The sequence below is a fragment of the Sceloporus occidentalis genome, unplaced genomic scaffold (genome assembly GCF_023333645.1).
Source record: "Sceloporus occidentalis isolate IW3139 unplaced genomic scaffold, rSceOcc1.0.p SCAF_4, whole genome shotgun sequence".
Classification (NCBI taxonomy): Eukaryota; Metazoa; Chordata; class Lepidosauria; order Squamata; family Phrynosomatidae; genus Sceloporus; species Sceloporus occidentalis.
The window spans coordinates 99,373,581-99,386,710 of record NW_028316984.1 but is presented as its reverse complement, the minus strand read 5'-3'; the positions used below and the strand labels follow the sequence as shown (position 1 = coordinate 99,386,710).

Genomic DNA, 13,130 nt, shown 5'->3' with positions numbered 1-13,130 from the left:
AGTTGTTTTTACTGAAACTGGCTTTATTAGATCAACCTTTTTTCCCAGCATCAGCGCTGGGCAAGTCACCAGGTTTCCCTTTACAGAGAGATAATAAAAGCATCTATTTATTAGAATCAATTACGCTACTGCTTACTCAACCTTTTGTTGTGTCACATTATGTCCTTGTCACTTGATGCTATTTCTTTAGTGGATTCAAGTTTCTTATGTGAGGTGGCAATCTTCATCTCCCATTAAAAAGTGAGGATTTGAGCTTTTCATCCCACCTATATTTATATTTAAAAAACATGCTCCAGGGACATTCAGTCCACTGTGTTGGAGATAATAAAGGAATTAAAGCTGGAATTGCCACAGTTTCTTTATCTAAATCAATGGTACAACCACACTTAGAATACTCTGTGTAATAATGGTCACAGAACATGGAAAAAGTATATTTTAGAGCTGCAAGTGCAGAAGAGGCCAACCAAGATGATCAAGGAGCTGAGGCTACATGAGAATAAGATACAGTACTGGGGGTTTTTCAGTTTTAAAAAAAGTTGAGTGGGATTATGTTCTAGGTATATGAACTCATGCACAACACAGGGAACCCGGATAGTGAGAATGTTTGTCCCTCTCTCATAATTCTAGAACCCTCATCTGGTGAACCTGAATGATGGGAGATTCAGGACACATGAAACGAACTACTTCATTATATACAGTACATAGCTAAATTATGCCACTGGCATAAGAAGCAGAGATGGATTTTCATGGCTTTAAAAGAATTTAGTCAAATCCAGGGAGGATAAAACCATCAACAGCTACAAGCCAAGATGGCTTTGTATCATCCCCCATTTCAGGAGATGCCTCTGAATACCAGCAGCTGGGAAATGCGAGTAAGAGGACAGTGCCGCACTCTTGTTTTGCTTGTTCTGTTCCCCGAAGGCATATGGCTGGATTCTGTGGAAATTGAACATTAGTCTGTTCCCGAAAGGTCTTTAGGGGCGGGTTACAGACCGCCCGTTTGGGGCGGGCTGCACCCGCCCCTTTCCCCGGTGTATCAGGGCCTCAGCTGCCAGACCGGCAGCCTCCGAGGCCCGGATCCACCGCTTTCCGGGCTGCGGGGAAGCGGCAAAAGGCCACTTCCCCGCAGCCCGGAAAGGGGTGTCCTTGGGGCCCCGTCTGAAGGCTGCACCCAGCGGACCAAACCAGGAAGGAGCTCCGAAACGGAGCTCCTTCCTGCTCCGCGCTAAGGGCGCCACGTCCGCACCGCCCCGTATAGAAGCGGTGCGGTCGTGACGTATCGATGGCGGCAGCCGTGTGGAATGGCCGCCGCCATTTTGTGCGCGACGAGCGTGCACTGGGGTTAGGGGGGTGCAGAAGCACCGCCCCTTCCTAACCCTAGTACGCACTCGTCGCGTACTTTAAGGCCCGTCTGTAACGGGCCATGGTTTCTTTGTTGTATCATCTAGATTAGTGGTCCCCAAACTGTTCTCTTTAAGGGATTTTGGACTTCAGCTCCCAGAATCCCAGACTATTGGCCAATATGATTGAGGCTTCTGGGAAATGAAGTCCAAAATTTCTTAAAGGGCAATGTTTGGGGACCACTGATCTAAATAAATACAAGGCATGACATGGCACCATTGCCATGCCAGTTCCAACATTTATGTAGTCAATAGTCAGTGCTGCAAAATGGCTTCCCACCCCACCCTGGTCTAATATACTCAGTTCATTCCTCCTGTATATATTGCCACACAAAACTCTCCCTTTGTATTGTGAATTCACTAACTTGCTCTCTCAAATAACAGATTAAAAACAGGTTTTGGTAAGATTTTTTATTTCTTTAGTACATCTAGTCAGCATGGCTGATTCTTTATTACATTTTTAAAAAAATGAATACTGTCTATAGTTACAGGCAAAACTGGGCGGGAAGGGAAGGATATATTTATCTGCTCAGTTTTCTCTTTTCTCAGTTACTTTATCCTCCTAGAAAAATAACTGTAAATCTAATATTACACTGAACTAGCAGTGTTTTTAGACAAAGAATCAGAAGCATGTGTGTGCAGAACAGCTGTTTCACATGCATAGCCCTCTATAGGATTTCACTGTATGGGGTCAGGACAGGGGCGGGAGAAATGGCAGTTCACATACCTGAAATGCCTTTAAACTAGGTTAAAAAGTAGGTCAGCACAATGCATATAGCCAACACATAGGTCTCAGTGTAGGGTCAGCTCAATGCCACTACATGGACAAGTGCCTATTAGTGCACATGGCAATGTCTATGAAGCAGTCCACATACTCCATATGAAGAAAAGTGTCGCTGTTCCTCAGCATGGAAGAGAAAACAAATGGAAATGGAACACTGTTCCTTTTATCTCCTTCATCTCTTTTTCCAACCATACTCAAGTAGGCTGCCAAGTCATGTTGCTTCTCCCCATTCAATAGTCTTCTTCTCCAGCCCCTTTGTGAAGATTTGTGCATGTGGTGCACATCTAGGCCCTGACTAGTGCAACCTTGTAATCTCTGGCTATTATCACACTTCAGCCCCCGGACATCTGTCCAGAACTCTGCTGTCAAAACTATTCATCTTTCATTTTTCATGCAATATCCTCATTCTGAAAGCCTATGCTTTTTTATTCAGCAAAGAATTCTTCATGCTTGCCTTCTAAGCTGTCAATGGCCTTTCCTCCCCCCTCCTGCTTTACCGTCCTTATATGCTGCCATATCTGTCTATAACTACGGTCCGATACAGACGGGCCACAAGCACCGTGTTGGCGCCAAAATTAGGGTTGAAGAGCACATGGCAACAACACGCTCTGCAACCCTAATATGTATGAACTACGCCATCTTTACGTGGTGCCATCCATACATGACACGCATGCACGATGCAAACGTGGCACCACATACACACCCCTGGGTGCTGCTCTTTTTTTTTTTTAATACCGCTATTCCAAGGATCATAGCGGTGAACAGCAAGTAAGCTAATTATCAAGTAAGCTAATTTGCCCCCAACAGTCTGGGTACTCATTTTAGCGACCTCGGAAGGATGCAAGCCTGAGTCGAGCTTGGGCCCTTTTGCTGGTCTTGAACTCGCAACCTTGTGGTTTTGAGTGAATGGCTGCAGTACAGGCATTTACCCACTGCGCCACCATGGCCACATTGTGCATGCACGTCACAGTGTGCCAATGGCGCACTGATTACATCCTCCCCACACACCGAAAAGAACCTGCTTTTAGTGAGTTCTTTTTGGAGCGGAGGGAGCCTGCACAGTTTAGTTGCTGCGGGCTCCCTACGGAGGGAGAATGGGTGGCTCCAGACCGCCCGTTTGGAGCAGTCTGTCCAGCCCCTAAGTGTCCTCCATCTCCATCACCTTCTCATGTGCAAAGCAGTGGCAGCCAACTGTTGTTCAGATATTGTGGGGCTAGAACCTCCACAAACCTTAGCTGAAGTGGCCTATGATCAAAGATGATGAACACTGCAGGCCAGTGTCTGGACATTCAAAGTTGGGAACCACTGGTCCAAATGCCTCCCACTCCTGGTATCTGGTATCTTAAGACCAGAACTTCATATTAGAATACTGGGGCCCTTTCATACTACACAATGAAAGTGTTATGATTCCAGTTGTTCCATCCTATGGAGTTCTGGGATTTGTATTTCGGGATTGGCAATCAGAATTCTCAGCCAGAGAGTTCTAGCAGCTCCCCAAATTAAAAAGCCCATGATTCCACCAGATGCAACCATGGCATTTAAGAAACAATCATAACACTAGCCATGTAGTGTGAAAAGACCCTTGGTATGATTTCTTTGATCTCTCCTTGAAATCTAGCTTTTCTGTGAAAATAATAATAATAATAATAATAATAATAATAATTATTATTATTATTATTATAGCCACCTCTCCCAAAAGGATCAAGGTGGGTTACAACAATAAAAAGACATCAACAACTTATAGCATACATACATACATACATAATTAAAAATTACACAACCCCCTTACCCCCTATTATTAAAGACTTTGGCTTAAACCTCTTGCAGTCTTGAGCCCATACTGAACAGAATGTTTATTTTATATTTATTTACAGCATTCATATACCTCCATTTATGACCAATTTCAAGTTTACAAAAATTGAAACAAATAAAACAATGAAGAATAAATACATATCCTGAGCTCCCATATTCATCCCACCACACTGCAGTTGTCCCCTTCTTTGCTACTTAGCTTCAGATTCTGAGCTCTTTGATGCCAGGGTTTTACTTTTTGCTTGCTTTTCTGTACATACAGAGCAAATGCACAATAACATATCATTGGATTTTGACATGCACACAAGAATTCATGAAATCAACAGATATTATTAACAAAAACTGCCTGTCTAATCTAGTAAACCAGCACCATGATCCAGATTATGCGTGCAGTGAGATATTCATGTGTGCATGAAACTGCCTTCTTCTCACTTACATTACAGAAAACTTGGCAAATAGCACAAGTGAGAATGAAGTCCTAGAAGAATAAAGTTTGCTTGATATTTATTGCTTTTCAAATCCTGGTTTGAAGTTATGTAATGGAAAGGGGGCTTCAAGTTCACTCTCCTTCCTACTGCATAGTAAATCTATATTTAATTCAATCCCAGATGAAATTCAACTGAGAACTACAAAAGCTACTGGCTTGTGAAAGCAGAAGAACATCTCCAGGGCCCATTTGGAGCCTCAATGAGACTCGGGAACAATTCAAGTGACTCTTTCAAATATAATATCGATGTCTGTCACAGTGATACACATAGGCATGCAGTTAACAATGACTAAAATGCAAAGCAGATCATGAGATAAAACCTAGAGAGCCCCAAGAGCAATAGAACCTATAGATCTACATTTTCCTATACAATACAAATCTGATTGCCTTAAATATGCTGAATCAGTATAGCCCCATTAAAAATCCCCATTGTTCTGATCTGTCAGCTTTCACAAAAGTTGTATTATCTGTGCACTGCCCTACATTAGTAAAAAAAAAAATTGAAGCTTCATTTTATCAAATCAAAATGTTTTTCCAACAGACAAGGAGTACCTCTCCTTACTTTTATTAGGCAGAGAAATGAATACAAGCTAGCAAAAGTTCAGAGCTTGTTAATTTTTTGTCTGTTAACTCCCAAAATTCACTAGCTAATTCAAAAAGTAGTCCAACCTTTCAAAAAGTTAGGCATGTATCTCCCACTGAAATCACTAGGAATCCAGTTAGCTGAATCCAAGTCCCATTCCATTGCTTTCAATGGAAACCATGACTTACCATGACCAACTTGGGCTGGACTGGCCCTACTTCCACCATCAATGGTTTTACTCTAGAAACTTTGTTGTTTTTTTTAAAAAAAGCATTATTTTGGTTTGCTCTGAAACTAGCAACCATTTTGCCCATAATTTTCACATAACTGTTTTACATCTTTTATTAAAGTGCACAAACTTTATAAAATTCAAAATTGTGCTGACACTTCTATTGCAAAAGGTTTAAGTCTGCCAAGTGGCAAAAGGCCATGGAATGTCCAGCTCCACATCCAATGAAAAGTGACTTTGCTGAACTGAGAACTTCCAGAGGCTGAGGAAGACAAACATTTACTTCTGTTCCATTGCCGCACATCCCGTGTTCATTCCATCCCCAGGAAAAACACTGGCCACCTAAGAGGAAAAGTAGAAATATTGTACTCAGAACATTAACATTAAAATATTTAATACAGCTCTCTACTCCTCAAATCAGATCAAATTAACAAACAGCAGCAGCAATGTTGAATGCTATGAAGTTGTATGTGTGTGTAATTAAGTATTCTAATTCACTTTTACCATCATTACACAACTGCAATGACAAAAATGCTCCCCCGCAGGAATTTCTATGTCCATGTCTCCTGGTCACAAGGTGCACTGAGACAAGCAGCAGTGACAGGATCCTGACAGGCCACCATATGAGTCTCTGCAGCTGTCTTTGTCAGTGTGCCCTGTGATTTGGAGAGGGCTCACCATATCATTACTCATTAGAAATTATCACATGGGAGGGACAGCATCCTTTTACTGTCCCTTTCCAGTTCTTAAACTCAGCTAATCACACGATCAGGGGATGAAGATTATCACAACCTCGCATGCTTCTGCCATCCTTCTCCCATGGGTAAAGTGTCATGGAGCCATCTCCACACGCTTCTCCTGTCAGTAAAGTGTCATGGAGCCATCATTTGGTATTAACGGGAATTCCTGCTAATACCAAATGACGATTCCATGACACTTTACTGATGGAAGAAGCACACAGGGACGGCTCCATGACACTTTACCCATGGGAGAAGGATGGCAGAAGCATGTGGAGGTGTGATCCCTGATGGCGCAATTAACTGAGTTTAAGGAAGGGAGAAGGACAGCAAAACATTGTTCCTCCCATGTAATAATCTCCACTGCCTCACTCTCTAGCACCTTGGAAATGGCTGTGTTTACAGGGCAGGCCTCAAAAGTAGGATTTGGGAGGCTAGCACTGGGAAACATCTTAGATACATATTTGTAACTACATCTCCTCATGCAGAATCTTGGTCAGTATTTTAAAGCAATCATTGGGAACAGAAGAAGTTGCCTTATACTGAGTCAAAATATTAGTTCATTCAGCACAGTATTGTTTTTGCTAACTGGAAGTAGTTCTCCAGGATTTCAAACAAGAGATACCTAGGGCTTGTCTATTAAAATACTACTCATTATATTCAATTAGAATGTGATCTTGCATCACACAGTTTGGAGTAATAAGGGCTTTTTGTGCCCCCCCCCCCAAAAAAATAAAACCTCCATAAACTCAGCAGAAAAAGGCTTCATGGTTTTTACTGAAATATCTGTGAGTATCTGAAAGGATGTGCATTATCAAACGTGTGAATGTCCATCTGTTCCACATGGATTTGAATAGCTGTGGATTTTTGGCAAAGGGGTGTGTGTGTGTGTGTGTGAATAGATGCAAATAGATGCAAATTTGCACAAAAAAGTGAAATTAATTAAACATCAATGCAAATGTGTAAAAATCCTGAGCAATTCACATAATACAGTTGACCCTCCATATCCACAGATTCTTTATCTATGGATTCAACCATCCACGGCTTGAAAATAATCCAAAAATTTATAAATTGCAAAAAATATTTTGCAAATTAATATGGGACACTATTTTACTATGCCATTGTATATAACTGGACTTGAGCATCCATAGATTTTGGTATCCATGGAAGGTCCTGGAACCACACCCCAGTGGCTACCAAGGGCCCATTTTACACTTATGGACAGACTAGCCCCTAGAAATACCGTGGATTGACCCTTGGCTCTTTTCTGTGCCAAGCACAGACTCTACTACTGAAATCCAGCTTTTTTCTCAAGAGACCTTAACTACAAGCATAGAATTAAGCTGTAAATCTGTTATAGCATCCTATTTCTCAACAAGTGCATAACCAAGATATTACAAATCACAGGGTTGTAAATGTGGTAGTACTTTCATAATAGATTATCCAACAAGGAATGAGGGCTGTAGTATACAATTTAATATCCTGATCCAACTTTGTTTACATAAGATTCCCCATACTTCCTAATTACTCCTGCCACTCCTGTTTCAAAAACTAACTTTGATATTGGAGCTTTGAAATTCAGTACAGGAATCTCCATCTCATAAAGAGGGCAGATGTCAAAAGAACATTTTTAGTCTGGAAAGTGGCAGCTCAGACTAGGTGTTACTGTATTCTTTTTGGGTGCCAATGATCAAAGAAAATGTTACTTTCAAACGGAATGACACTCTTTCCCTCTGTCCTGTTTAAACTTATGCCAGAGTAACTGAATGACACTTAGTAATAATAATAATACAGTATCAAGCAGAATACCGTGCTGGAAAAAAGAAAATCTCTGTTTAGTTTAAAGTGTTCACATAGGTTCAAACACATAAAAAGCATCTTAAATGTTCAAATATCATTAGATCTAAAATCACACTCAGCAAATCACTGACCTAAAACTATCAAGTTAATATTAAGAATTCATGGATATACCTGTGGGACATATTTATTTTTCTAGTCTTTGGCAATGAATTCTGAGACTGAATGTACTAGCTTCCTACTTTTACTATGGAAGTGGAAAAGGTGTGGCCCAGAACCATTTTTATGGCCCCCATAGCTCTCCTGACTATAACACATTTTCCCCCAGATGCCTTGTAGCAGGTTTGGAAGGCATTATTTGCCATTCTTTAGGCCTGCCACTGGGCTATTTTATGCCCAGGGAAGACCTTTTTTTACAACAAGAAGTGAGCGCAAGTCAATTCCTGTTCACTTCCTATTTCAAAAAAAGGCCTCTCCTGAGCTTAAATTGGCCTGGGGCAGGGGGGCAGAAATATGGCAAAAATGCCCCCGTAACCCTAAAGGCAGGTTGGGGGGATTTTAGGGCAAAAATATGATGGGGAAGGTGTGGCCTTTGCAAGTTTGTGAGGGGTGGGTTAATGCAGCCTTCTATCATCGCACTGATGCTCATCCATACTTTACAGCAATTCATTCATGGCAGCCTTTTCCCTGACCCCATACCTCCTGAAAGGAAAGATTTGGTGGAACAGTGCAGCCTGTCCAGATGCCAATTTACAATTCCACCACTGCAAGACAAAGCAGTATAATGTGTGACAGAAAGAACACTCACCAATGAAAATCATGGCTGCAAAAAAATTGCCGAGTGACACACACGCAAACTCACACCAAGCTGTGCCCAAAGTGCTGCCCTAATTTCATGGTTCCTTTTGTCCTTTTCAGACACAACTGCAGATAAACAGCAAGATTTGGTTTCCAGAGTTCCAATATCACAGAGGAACCATGGTTGGTTCAAAGTAGACCCCTCTGATCTCCTTGCAGATGCACAAGAAGAGGGCAAATGTATGAGCCCAAGGATCACTGTGGTTCAATCAAATCATGGGAAGTCATGGCTTTCCATTATATCTCAACCAGTAATCTGGCCGAATTTACTTCAGAGTTATTCCTCAATCCAGCTTTTCCCGTTGGTATGGAACATCTTTTATCAGGTTTATCTGGTTCATCATGTGGCTGTTCCTAAACATGTTTGGTTATAATAATCCAAAAGTTGGCATCATCCCAAATGAATTACTGCAACAGGTTCTATAATGGGCCCCTGTTGTCCACTTGGGTTTGGTTTCAGGGCCTCCCGTGGATATCAAAATCTGTGGGTGCTCAAATCCAATTAAGTACAATGGCATAGTAAAATGGTGTCCCTAATATAAAATGGAAAATCAAGATTTGCTATTTGGAATTTATACTTGAATTTGTGGACAAAAAATCTGTGCATTAGGAGGGCCAACTGTATTTATGGGACTACCCTTGAAGACACCCTAGGAGCTTCAGCTAAGGCAAAACGTAGCTGTAGGAATACGTACTAGTATTTCTGGAGTGGAACTATATTACAATAATTTTGAAGTAGCTGCAAGGGCTGCTTATTCACCTCTGAGCCCAGCTGAAGGTGCTAGCACTTACCTTTGAAGCCCAACAAATGCATGAGCCCAAGGCTCATTGGGGTTCAAATCATGGGAAGCCATTGCCTAACTACCTGAAATCTTAAGGCCTAACAACCTGACGTTCATATTTTCATTTTCTCATTCCTACTCATGCTCTGAGGTCTTAAAAAGGGGGGTTTCCTTCAAGTACCTTGGTCAAGAGAAATTTGTTGTTGTTAACTGCCCTCAAGTAGATCTCAACTCATGGTGACCCTGTGAATGAGGCATCTCCAAGATTCCCTATCCTGCACTGCTCTGTGTAGTTCCTGTAAATTCATGCCTATGACCTGTTTAATAGATTCCATCCATCTAGCATGCATGTTTCCTCTCTTTCTACATCCCTCCACCTTTCCCAGGATTATTTGTTTCCCCAGTAAGTCGTGACTTCTCATGTTGTGACCAAAGTACAACAGTCCCAGTTTATACATTATGTTAAAACAAGAAAGTCTTTTCTGTGGTGGCATACCCACCCCACATAGGTATTAGCAGCAAGCTATCTTTCTGGATCTTGGTCGAAACTCCATTTCCCTGCTATTTCTCAAGAAGACAGCTGTTCTGTTGTTTTACCTACTTCTCAAGTATTCTATTATGATTTTTTTATATTGTATCATTTTTAACATACCTTGGCACCTGCAAGGATGATGCAAGTTTAAATATATTTACATAATTTTAAAACACAGTACACACAGTGAGCTTCACTGCCAAGTGGGGATTTGAATTTGGAGTTCTCTGTTCCCTGGTCCTAATGTGATATAAAATGTGAAGGGTTAGAGAAAAAACTATTATAGTGTTCTGGGAGGGGAAAAACACCTATTACACACACCAGTAAGAACTAGATATTGGGGGGAGGGCACTAATCATATAAAAACCAAGGTGTCATCAAGTAACATTTATGGCAGAAGCAGAATGTGGCACAGTTTAACAGTGGAAAACCAGACAATATGAAATGGGAACCTCCCTATTGGAAAGCTCTTCCCTAACCTCCAGCTGCTTAGACAGAGATGGAAATCATTTCACTCATGGACCACAGGCAGCTCCTCTAAGGGGATTTTGCAGCCCTCTCCCAACATAGCCCCAAAAGCTGTGGAGCTGAAATTTAGTACCAAATCACAACACTACAATTTGGCAGCAACTCTGGAGAGGGCGGGGAATGTAAAGCAAGCCTTTTTATTGCTTGAAATGGCTTGGAGCCACTGGCTGCTGAATTTCAGGGTTACAAAAAATGCTTGCTTTAATTCAGACTATTTCTGGGTCCCCCCTCACATATGGCATATTGAAGTTGCCTACCTCTGCTTCAAAACATTCCTGCCTGTCAGTTCCCTTTCTACTAGCAGTATATTCTCCTTCACTCTCGGTCTGTATGGGATTAACCCACCATCCTCACTCTTTGATGCCAAATGCTCTTTCTTTCTCAAGGTATACCAGGCTTACCCAGCTTCTGCTCCCTTGACTGCTACCCACCTTGTTAAAATATAGAAAGGTCTGGTTCAGAGGATGGGAATCCTAGCTTCTGGTGTATGAGCAGTACAGAAAACAGCTTCACTTAGATTCATAGTTTGTTTAGCAAGTTATCCTAACATAGAGACAGTTTCCTGTCTGGTTTGTTTCCAAAAAAATAAACCGTGAAGGAAACCTAAAACAAAGCCCCCATTCCTTCTCTGTCTTATTGGAAGAGAAATGTTCCAACTGGAGAAGGAAAGGTGCCCCCATTTGAGCAACATGCTAAGCAAGACTCAGAGCAAACACCTCTGATTTTTTTTAGCTGCATTCCCTGCAAGTGGGAATGATTGGACAGTGTCTAGCAGCACTCTCCTTAGAACTGGTAAGCCTGCACAATCCTGATCATGCAACCATACCAACATGCCATGCGACAAGAGATATAGAAACTCCTTACTATATGCAGCAATCATGGCTCTTTTGAATACATCTAGATTGGCCCTAATATTTAACATGGAACTAGACATTAAATTCAAGATTGTGTATGTATTTGTGTGTGCCTTCACACAACTTGTGTGTCAACTTATGGCACCCCATAAATTTTGTAGGGTTTTCCTAGGCAAGGAATACCCAGAGGTGGTTTTGCCAGTTTCTTCCTCTGAAATACAGACTACAGTACCTGGTATTCATAGGCAGTGCCCCATCCAAGTACTAACACAGGCTGATCCTGCTTAGCTTCCAAGATCTGATAAGATCTGGTGCCTTCAATGTTCTTAGGAACTCCAAATTCAAGATTACATGACATTTTCTTAAATTTACTTATTCTTCAATTGGCATTTGAAGAACTAGAGCAGCAATGCAGAAACCAGTTCAGGCATAAAAGGACCAGCCAGTGAGAAGGCTGCTATTGTTAGTAAGGAACATTTTTTCTACTCTTTTTTTTTTTGGTGCAGAATGATTCAGGGTCCTATTTTCTTTTGGCTGTATATCTGAAAACAGAGGTGGAAATACTGATGTAGAAAAATAAAATTCTTGTGCCCTAGTCCAAAAGGACTAATCAGAACAGAAATCCAATCAGAAACATACTCTTCATTCCCAGCCTCATTGTACTGATTTGGACAGGCAAAGGGCTTGAATTAGCATCTGAATGCATGGCTCCTTTCATTTTAAAAAAGGCTCTGAGCCAATATGTGCATGATCTCTCCAAGCTGTAATAAACTAGGACACTGACATGAATCTGCCTTGGGCAGACCACTTGGGCCTAAAGTAGATATGTGTGGCAGCTTGCATGCTCCCACATCTTCCCACCCCTTCACTGTAGCTCTTGCTGAACTTCCTTGCATCCTCCCTCTGTCCCCACCAACAATCTTGTCCATCCTTCCAAATGCTCCCACCCCTCCTTCAATCCCCTTCTTGCTTAAATCCTTGCTTTAAATCCTCATTGCTCAATGTGCTTCAACAGATCTCTGCTTTAAATCCTCATTGCTCAATGTGCTTCAACAGATCCCTGTTTTAAATCCTCTTTGCGCAACCCATTTCAAAAGATCTCTGCTTTAAATCCTCGTTTCTCAACCCATTCAACAGATCCCTGCTTTAAATGCTCTTTGCTCAACGTACTTCAAGAGAAATCTTGTTGGTCCCTCCAAATGCCCCCTATTCATCTTTCCTGAAAAGATAATTTTAAAACTTTAAAAACAAAAAACAAATAGGTTCCCTGAGTAGTCTCACATGCTTGAATGCAGCACCTAAGCCCCACCACAACTGCCCACCCCTACTCTAGTTTTTGTTGTTTTTCTTGCCATCTCCATCCTCGTATCTGGTGTTATGTACACTGGCAGAGCACTATGATCTCAGTCAACTACTCTTTGCACACAATATAGAATCCATGGGCACAAGATAAAATTGTGTCCAGTATTACATAATATTATTTTATACAAAGATAATCCTTGACTAAGGATTGGCCACTTTGAGGGGCAGAAAACCATATACTCAAGACTGCAGAGGATGCAGTATTTCTTTTCTTTTCTTTTCTTTTCTTTTCTTTTCTGCATTAATGTAATGTATACACATGTAGGACTCTCTAGAATTCTGCCCTACTAAAATCACTGAAATCCTAAACATAATATTGCATAGGTAGGTACTGTATAATACGCTAAAGACAATGACACCAAGTACCGATTGTGTTAGCTAATTA

At 41.3% G+C, this 13,130-nt stretch overlaps 1 protein-coding gene across 4 annotated transcripts in view; it reads right to left on the bottom strand.

Moving 5' to 3' along the window:
• Positions 1 to 3,848: 3,848 nt before the first annotated feature.
• Positions 3,849 to 13,130, bottom strand: part of SERGEF (secretion regulating guanine nucleotide exchange factor) — a 153,639-nt gene continuing 144,357 nt past the window's right edge. For 3 of the 4 annotated variants that reach the window (XM_089521042.1, XM_089521043.1, XM_089521044.1), the window contains one exon: positions 3,849 to 5,637. In XM_089521042.1, the coding sequence (XP_089377168.1) occupies positions 5,456 to 5,637 (182 nt within the window). In that variant the 3' untranslated portion in view covers positions 3,849 to 5,455. The remainder of the gene's footprint in view (positions 5,638 to 13,130) is intronic. The other variant, XM_089521045.1, reaches the window with a different exon arrangement.